The 10,031-nt window shown below is 32.9% G+C and overlaps 1 protein-coding gene across 6 annotated transcripts in view; it reads left to right on the top strand.

Annotated features, from left to right (window-relative positions):
* The window catches only part of LOC124951996 (echinoderm microtubule-associated protein-like 2), a 29,005-nt gene that overhangs the window by 11,171 nt on the left and 7,803 nt on the right, over positions 1-10,031 (top strand). For 2 of the 6 annotated variants that reach the window (XM_047501204.1, XM_047501206.1), the window contains exons 2-7: positions 485-596; positions 6,473-6,703; positions 6,881-7,043; positions 7,333-7,446; positions 7,749-7,877; positions 8,442-8,510. In XM_047501204.1, coding sequence (XP_047357160.1) covers positions 551-596; positions 6,473-6,703; positions 6,881-7,043; positions 7,333-7,446; positions 7,749-7,877; positions 8,442-8,510 — 752 coding nt within the window. In that variant the 5' untranslated portion in view covers positions 485-550. Of the gene's footprint in view, positions 1-484; positions 597-2,794; positions 3,536-3,774; positions 4,329-5,742; positions 6,159-6,472; positions 6,704-6,880; positions 7,044-7,332; positions 7,447-7,748; positions 7,878-8,441; positions 8,511-10,031 lie in introns of those variants that run through there. The other 4 variants (XM_047501203.1, XM_047501202.1, XM_047501207.1 and 1 more) reach the window with 4 other exon arrangements.

Here is a 10,031-nt window from a genome sequence, read left to right as displayed (position 1 = left end):
AAAATATATATATATATATATGTATAGAAATATATAATCTCAAAGTTATATAAAGTTATAGAAGATTAAAGCATTAAATATGCCGGAAATTATTAATGACTTGGCACTTATTATTTGCAATAAAACTCATATATAATAATAACTTAATAATCTTGCTAATTTCATTTAAAACATTTTTCTATATATCTTTTAGGCCATTTTTATAAAATTAAAGTATACTTTAAGAAGGATCAATAAATTACTCTTATTAAGATAAAAGCAGTATTTAATATGAAAAGTATGACAATATATATATATGTATTGCCTTATATTTTTTAGGTGAAAAAAATTATGAAAGTTGTTAAATAATTATATCGATTTGAACTAAATTAATTAAACAATAAAACGTATTAATAATATTCATTTTGACATTAAACGTACATATATGTTATATAAACAATCTTATTTTCCGCGTTATTATTATTTCTTTCAATTTATTTTACAGGAACGTGGATGATCATCATCCAACGAAGTTTTTCAAAAATATGAAAAGAAAACTTCGAAGTCGACGATGCGCGTAAACGGGCATCAGACACAAGGAGTGAACCACGAAATGGGTAAAGTCTTTTTGTTTCTTCTTTCTTATTTCTTTGGACTTTATTTTATCTTAAAAGCTAGAATTACCAATCTACTTTTATCGCCTTTATCTCTCTATATTTTTTTTCTTTTCTTTTTTTTTTTTTTTTATTTTTTATTTTTTGTTAATTTTATTACATTTCATTTTATTTCAACTTCGAACCGGACTATTTCAAAAACAACGATAGGACTATAGTTCGTGACTCGAAGTCGTTGAAAACGAAATTAGCGTTCAAGGCTATCGAGCTCTTTGAAAAATTCCAATGGACGAGACGAAGGTGCTCGTACAAAAATATCCACTCTCGTAAACTACGTACACTACATACATACATATATATGTATGTATATGTGTATATATATATATATGTGTGTAAATACATAGATATACACACGATGGACACTCTGGTGTAACACACTGTGGCATTCGTTATATAAGCCATTCAAGGTGCCACGATGACGTTACACGAAGGTGTGCCCGACTCATCCTGCTCTTTCATTAATTTTCTGTTCATCCAATCGATCGAATTTTATTTAATTATAATAAAATTTAAAATTCCATTGATGTTGAATTTTGTTCCATTAATGGTTGCATGAGAGGTGAAAAATTTCTTTAAATGAAAAAAACAAATTGAATAGATAGCGTTCGATGTAGCACTTTTCCTTTCGATGTCGAAGTTCATCAAATTTAGGTCGATCAAAGAATACTTAAATAGAATCCGGAAAAAGGCCAAACACTTTTTACGATACTTCTTTCGATCGTATCCAAAGCTATTATTAACGTTACGTATCTAATTATGCACCACCTACGCAGAACGAGTAACGCCTACGTTGAGGCTACATACGTGCGAATTTTCAGCCTATAAATATCTTCACATCCCTTGTCGTCTTCGTCCTCGTCGAACTAATTCTTCATCTTCTTCTTCTTCTTCTTCTTCTTCTTCTTCTTCTTTCCTTCTTTCTTTTTCAATAACGATCTGCTAGAAAAGAGAAAAAGAGGAAGAGAGAGAAAGAGGGAGAGGGAGAGGGTGAGAGAGAGAGAGAGAGAGAGAGAGAGAAAGAGAACGATAATGATCGTACGTATAATATAAAAAATATTAATAAAAAATATTAACACGTTTTGATTATGTAAAAGGGATCTTTTACAAACATTGATATATACGTTTAATTAAATTTTTTATAAATTCATATTTTTAATATTGAACTTTACTCTTATTAGAAAGTATACTTATACATAGTTTCCCAAATGTCAGAAAAGAAATTATGTAATTTTTCTTTTTTTGTTTTTAAATAAAATTTGCATATAATTGCAATATAAATTTAATTCGATCATTATGGGATTTAACACATTAAATAATAATATATTAAATTGTTCGAATTTAAATGTTACAACGCATGTACTTATATAACGTGCGTATAACATGATATGTGTTCTATGGTAGCTCATAGATAACCATGGTGACCGACGAAGAATCGTGGCGTCACGAATATTATCCTTCCCCATTCGCCTCCCATAAATTTCTTGATATACGTGACCGACCAGCGAGATAATAAAATGTGCTTGAATTGATGAATTAAAGTTACACAGGAAAAATAAAAAGAAACATTCTCCCTGATAATAAAAAAAGAAACAAAAATAATAATAATAATAATAAATATTTGATGCAATAAAAAGATAACAATAAAACTAAATATAAAAGATTCGAAGTAACAACATAAAACTATGATATAATGTTATAGAAATTATTTAAATAATATAAAATATGATATATAATATAAATAGAAAAGTGAAAGTTAAATAAATAAATAAATAAATTACGTCAAGTAAAACGGGTGATAGATAAACTGAAATATAAATAAAATAAGAGGTAACAATAGAAATGTAAAAAAAAAAAACAATTAACAAAATTATTATAAATAATATAAATATATGTATATGGTTTTATATTATAAAAATGTATATCGATAACATAATCTAATAACAATAATATAAATAAATAAGTATAAAACAATAACGTAACATAATTATTATAAATTATTAAAAATAACAATATATATATATATATATATATATATACGTATATATCAAATATATGTATCTAACATAGAAAAATGATAAAAAAAAAAAGAAAAAAGAGAAGAAAAAGAAAGAAATGAAACGAAATAAAAATAAATGAGCGATAAAATGATACGATAGAAGAATAAAAATAAAAAAGTAAAGGTAAAAGAAACGATTATCTATATATGTTATATTGCAAGACGAATCGGAACGACATCCGGAGCTTACGCATTATGATTGGTAATATCGAAATAGGGAGCGCCATTATAACACAGGATACGACCTATCCTTTATTCAGGACAAACAAGTCGAAAGGAAAAGATCGAAGTTGAAACGTCGAAAATGGAAGAAAAGAAAGAATAGCGGTGGTTGTACAGATGGTAGTGGTGCTAATGGTAGTGGGGATAAGGGTAGCAAATGGTGGTTTGTGTGAAGACAGATGAAGAGAAAAAGGGAGGGGGATAGGAGGATAAAACGATCTAATCCAGAAAGTTATCTAAAGTATCGTTCGATTAGATTATTGAGTGCGTGTATACGTTGTATAAGTATCTATTATATATATGTATATATATATACATACATATATATATATATATACATATACAATATATCTCAGTACCCTAGAGTTAACACGCGCTTCGCATTTATCTGGTTCATCTCGACTATCTAGAACGTATTGATCGCGTCTAAAGCAGCTGGACTCCGTTTCAGACAGTAACGTCGGGGCGATCGCAGGGAAAACACACGTGTCGCGCGAGCAGAATTATCGTTTAGTTTTCGAGTTGTATTTTCGTTCGTAGAAAACAAAGAAAAATTATATGGAATTTAATAACGAATCGTAAGGATAGGTGGTGGTCCGGTGACGTTAGTAGGAAAGGATTGATTAATTAATTCATTGAAAATATTATTAATATACGCAATATAAAATAATTCGAAGTCGTAACGGAGAGAAAAGAAGAAAGATTATATATATATATATATATATATACATATAAACAACAATCGTGCCATGTGAAATTTATTTTTATTCATTTATTTATTTGTTTATTTATTTCTTAATCAATTAATTTATTAATTAATTAATTTATTTATTTAACTTATCCTTTTCCATCATTATTTATTTTCGTTATATAATGTGTACGGTTGAATGTTCCTCACGTTCAAAGAACTTTCAATCGATCTTTTAAAGAAAAATAAATAGAAATTGTACGTATGTTCGAAACATTAAAACGAGTAAGATCGCTGTTTACACGTACCGAGGTCGCGTGACAAATATTGTCTTTCGACGTTCAACATATCAAACCGTTAAATTCGATTCTATCGTATCTCAAAATTCGTACGAAATTCAAACGATTTCTTTAAACGATCGATAATCATAAAACTCACAAAATTGTCACAAAATTTCTCTCTTGTTAAAATAAATATTTTCTTGATGTTTCCTCCGAAGACAAGTCGGACAACAAGTTCGGTGAAGTTCATAATATTATAATTTAAAAACGTACATATGCATATTATATATATATATATATATATAGTCATTAGATTACAATAGAATTTGTCTTTTCGTTACGACGTCTTGATCATTGACAAAGAAATTTACCGGAAACATATATTGACAAAGAGGAAAAAGATTTTAAATTAAACGAAAGGACGAGTCGTAAGTCTTCCATTAAACTGGAATCAACCTTAAAATCCACCCTCATAAGTTACGCTCGATCGAGCTGTTCTTTTTTTCTTTCTCACACATACACATACACACACACACACACACTCTCTTTTACATTTTTTTTCCGAAAAATCGTGTTAAGTCGGGATAAAAGGCAAAGAATGAAAGCTGTAAGGGATAAAGTAAAAGAAAGAAAGAAAGAGGGAGCGTTGAGGGAGGGAGGGGGGAGGAGAGAGAGAGAAAGAGAGAGAAAGAGAGAGAGAGAGGAGAATAAAAGAGAGCGAACGAACGTCGGTCGATCATCCGTCCGTCCGTTCGTCTCGTCGGTTATCGTCTCTTCCACGCGGTAAGGGAAAGCACCGGCGCGTAAAAACGGGAAGGGGAAACTCCATATGCTTTTCCGTAACTTCAAAAGAGAAACAGTGAACGAATGGATGAGAACGAAAGGGGTGGGAGAGAGAGAGAGAGAAAGAGAGAGAGAGAGAGAGAAAAAGACAGAGATAAAGAGAGGAGGAGGAGGAGTAATAGTAATAGTAGTAGTAATAGTAATAGTAGTAGTAGTGCAGTAATAATAATCGAAGAGAAAGAGAGCAAGTGAACGCACGAACGAACGAACGAACGAACGAGTGAGTGAGTGAGTGAGTGAGTGAGTAAGTGAGTTAGTTGAATTCGAATAGAATGAGTGAGTGAAAGACATAGATACGTTATCTTACATAACGCAATTCGTCTAACTACGCCTCTCGAAGAGGTACGGATACGCGGAAACACGAGTAGAACGTTCGTATACGCGCCGACTTGAACGTCTTACGCGCTGATTTTTGAATATTCCATCATTATCCTTTTCTACTTGTTAAATAATATTTTTTATTACCTTTTCTCTGGCGAACTCACCAGTGTTCTTGAAAAAGAGAGAGAGAAAGAGAGAGTGAGTGAGTGAGTGAGTGAGTGAGTGAGTAAGTGAGTGAGTAAGAGAGAAACGGGCAGAGATAGATAAAGAGAAGAGAAAAAAAAAAGAAACGCAGATTCTTATCTCTTACCTCGTGCTACTCGAGAAGAGAATCGAGTGTGTGTGCGTGCGTACGTACGTGTGTGTGTGTGTGTGTGTATGTGTGTGCGTGTGTGTGTGTGTATGCGTGTACGTAACTTGCAACGATGAGAAGCTTTCTAGCGCTAATTGCACGAAGCTAATTGGCTCGTATTTATCGACGACGACACCGACGAGTCACGACTCTACTCGACCGATACAATGTTTTTTATCCTACCTCCGTCCTCCTCCTCCTCCTCCTCCTCCTCCTCCTCCTCGTTCCCCATATTGGTAGCCAAAAAAAGTGATTTGATGATATCGATCTCTTTGCGGTTTGGATTCCATCTCTAAGTCGATATACATATGTATTTAATTCGTTAGATTTCAAATACGATGCTAGTTATGGAAAGTTTCGTTATGAGAAAGACAAAAATAGCAACAATAACAAAGACCAAGATAATTGCTAGTACGTCGAAGGTGTACGAGAAACGAAAACGATGAAAATACTGTTGGAATAATTGTTAAGATCTAAGAAAAGAAAAAGAAAAACGTTTGATATATTTTCTTCTGAAATATTTTAAAACTATATTAAAAAATATAGTCGCATCTACCCAAATAATATTCGAATGTTTGAAATAATCTAAGTATTGGCGCCGGAGAGTACATTGGCTCTGTTTGCGTTCGTTAATCTATTCAATTGAATAACGTATTAATACGCCGGGGTCATCGCGAGGGGTTAATCGCAATGTCCACGCCGGACATGATGGATACCATAGACGAGGCGGAGCAAGCTTGGCGTGAGTATTAAGAAAATACATACGTAGTATTGAAATATTTTCTTCGTTATACACGACATTGGGATATCTTTTAAAGGTGAAATTCGATATCACCTATGTTACTTATTATTATTATCATTATTACTATTATTATTATTATTATTATTATTATTATTATTATTATTATCACCATTACCATCATCATTATTCTCTTGCACCAGGTGTCGTTTTATCATTTCTAATGTAACTTACATATCTCTATCTTTTCTCTTTTTTGATTTCTTTTTTTTTATTAAACTTTTAATTTTTGTTTTTCTTTTTCTCTTTTTTCTCAGACGAGATGTTAGAATGCGAGACTGGATCCTTGTTGGGTCGAGTCGCAGACCTCGAAAGGCAATCCTTGGCGCAAAGAGACGAGATAGTTTGTCTTCGTGCTACTTTGGCGGACGCGTTAAGGCGAATCTCTCAGCTCGAAGGACGAGAGAAGAGAGAGGAGGAAAGAAATGAGAGGAGAAACGAAAGGATGGTATCATCGCCATTAAGGAACGGCCATGTTTCTCTTAGAAGTAAGAAGATAAATTATTTTTATCATCTCGATATTTCATGAAACTTCCTATACATATATATATATATATATATATATATATATATATATATATATCACGAAATTCTCATTTTAAAGGTAGTTATTATTAGTTCTCAAAATTTCAACGAAGGTGCATGTGCATACATATTCATTTCAGATAATCAAAATTCGGTGCCTCAAAAAGATTTGCGTTTACGTCAAAGCAGTGGTACTAACGTTAGAAACTCGTCATCCTTGGGATCGTCTCAGGATATTCAGGATCCAAACACGAATCCTAGACGACCGGTTAGCTATTCGCATTCTTCGCAACTACCACAGAGGTAAGAATAAATTATTTATTAAATTTTATTACGAGATAGGTACCTTATAATTACTTATTTCTTTCTACGATTAAAGAATGGTTTTAGTAATGTCCGTGAAATTAACTATGTTACAAAACTCATTCTCATTACTGATATTCGTGTTATGAACGAATATTAAAATCGTAAAAATTGAAAAGAGAAAAAAAAAGAAATAAAGAACGATCATTTATTCCTTGATTAATATTAATCAAGTTGATGATTTGAAAAATCAACGAAGGATCTAATTTATACTGAAATGAATTTTCAGAAGATCTGTTCATTATCAGTCAACGGGATCGTTACATTCGGATACCCCTAGCAGTAGTAGCGTTTCACCGGTGCCATCGCCAAGTCCACGAGCCACGCCATTACCAATAGCCAGGTAAGTCGTTATCCCATAAATTAGCAAGAGCCTTTCACGTTTATCCGCTTCCATCTTTGAAACTTCGCTTGGAATGCTAATGGAGTATGTATGTATCTATGTACTATGTTTTGTGCTCGGTCGTAAACGAAAGTATACTGAAAACTGGCTTATAAAACTATACGAGAGTGTGAAGAATTCGATACGATTTAAACGAATTTATAAAGAAAAAGGAAAACATTAAGAAGACGATGCCCGATCAGTCATTGATAAGATATTATTATTATTTCATTAAAATACAAATTCGCCATCTCGATCGCCAGGTCACCCACAACAAGGTCAAATGGTCCACCACAGAGTAGCTTGCGAAGAGCAAAAAGGTGGTCGTCCACTGGTGACTTTACGCATTCTCCGCAAAATCAAGGAAGCAACTCTCAACTAGTTGGTGCTAGGTAGGTCGACGACTTTTGTTATACAGATATAATACATAATACGTGCAATTTTCGCACTACATTTCTTTTTCTTTTTTTTTTTTTCTTTCTTTCTTTTTTTTCCTTTTATTCATCTCTTTCTTTTTCTTTCTGTTTGGTAATCCATCATTCATGTTTATATTTAACTCACGTTTTACAACACATCGCTAGAATCTCATTGGTATTTTTATATTAATTTAATATCGCGATGCTCAAAGCTCGATCTGTTCCATATTGATCTTCATTTTTTATTTTTTTATTTTTTTATTTCTTTATTTTTTTTTTTTTATTTTTTTTTTCTAATAATTTACAATAACTAGAAGACGTTAAAAGAAAATGTCGAAAGAACACGTAACGGAGAAATGTAAAAGAGTAATAAAATAACAACGTGCTTTGAGGATACGTCGATCTTTATTTGTTTTCTTTCTTTCTTTTTTTTTTTTGTATACTACTACTCTTTTTCTTTTTTGTTTATTTTTTTTTCAACTTTTCCACTTTGTTTTGTTGCACTGCATGGTTTTCGTTTTGCATTTTCGTTCATTATAGATTGTCGGCATCCACCAAATCCCTGTTCAACCTCTTCAAGCCCGCGGTGCTGAACAACGTCAAACACGGGTAAATAGAAAAGTTTCTTTGTGTGTTACATTAACGCAATTATTTTCAACACCCATCACATTCACCCACCATTTTTGTCGTCTCATTATTATCTCGTTATTGCAACTACAAAGTCGCATGTACAATTGATCAATCGGAAATCCGTGCATGAGTACGTATGTACGTGCATATGTGCGTACGTGCGTGCTTATGCGCATATGTGCATACGTGTATACGTACGTGCATGCGTGTGTGCGTACGTGCATGTGTGTACATGTGTGTGTGTGCGGACAGACAACGGACACAACTATTTAGAAGGGAATCCAAGGTATTCCAGCTATCTCTCGTGAGTATTTCAAACGAGAAACTCAAAGTTTTTGAGGTCAAAAAGGCAGGCACGATAAACGTTAATTATCAAACAACCCACCTGCCCGTCACCCTCACCACCACAATATTCCACGTGCACGTGAAGTAACTTTAAGTTAGGTTGACCTTCGACCTCGCATGCAAAGAAATTGTTCGACCACGAAAATGCGGATAGATATTCTTCAGGAAGATGAAGAAATGCTTGTTCGCGCCTTCGTAAAAAGAAACGAAAGTTGGAAGGCGTGCATGCATAATTTATAATGAAATAGGGGCAGAGGGGTAAGAGGGTAGAAGCAGAGAGAGGAAGGGGAGTAAGAACTTCGCATTCGTTTGTTCTTTCGTTGGTTCGTTGATTGTTTGGTTGGTTGGTTGATTGGTTGGTTGGTTGAAACGTTTTAAAATTTAAATGCCAGCACGCTCGAGGATTGTTCTCGCTGAACCAAGACGAAAAAGAAATATGTTTCGTAGATTTTTTCCGTTCTTTTTTTTTTTTTTTTGTTCTTTTTCTAATTTTTTCTTTTTTTTCATTTTTCCTTTTCTTTTTCTTTCTCGTCTTTTTATTCTCTCTCTCTCTCTCTCTCTCTCTCTCTCTCTTTTTTTTTTTTTGGATTTATGTAAAAAACGAAGAAATAAACGCAGAAAAAAGAGAGGAAAAAAAACGAAAGAGAGAAATGAGAGAAATTATCAATTTCTTTTTTAATTTTTCGAAGATTTAAAAGCATCATTTTACAATGGCGAATATTACGAAGCCGTACCACGTGACAGGCAGTCTCATTTAACACGGCGGTGCGAAGTGCGCTATTGCGTTACCGAAGAAAGTGAGTAGAATGATTCCTGCTCTTACACAACGACGTTTTCGTTGTGTTTACAAGCGCGATCGTTGATAGCCTTCACGGGAAGCAACTAAGAGAGAGAGAAAGAGAGAGAAAGAGAGAGAGAGAGAGAGAGAGAGAAGATAGAGGCTCGCTATTTTAGAATCTTATACAATGAATCATTTTATTGTAAACTTTTCTATTCCAAAACAAAAAAAAAAAGAAAAAATAGGAAGAAAAAGAAAAAATACAAGAAAAATATTGTATTTATTTTCTCGTTGATCGGACTACGGTGATACGGATATATACGAAATAAAAGGCTGCGTTGATCAGGAAACCTTTGGTCTAACGTGATTATCAACGC

This window comes from Vespa velutina, chromosome 10 (genome assembly GCF_912470025.1).
Source record: "Vespa velutina chromosome 10, iVesVel2.1, whole genome shotgun sequence".
In the NCBI taxonomy this organism is placed as follows: domain Eukaryota; kingdom Metazoa; phylum Arthropoda; class Insecta; order Hymenoptera; family Vespidae; genus Vespa; species Vespa velutina.
Note: the sequence above shows the minus strand (reverse complement) of the source record. Positions and strands in the feature narration are given on the sequence as shown.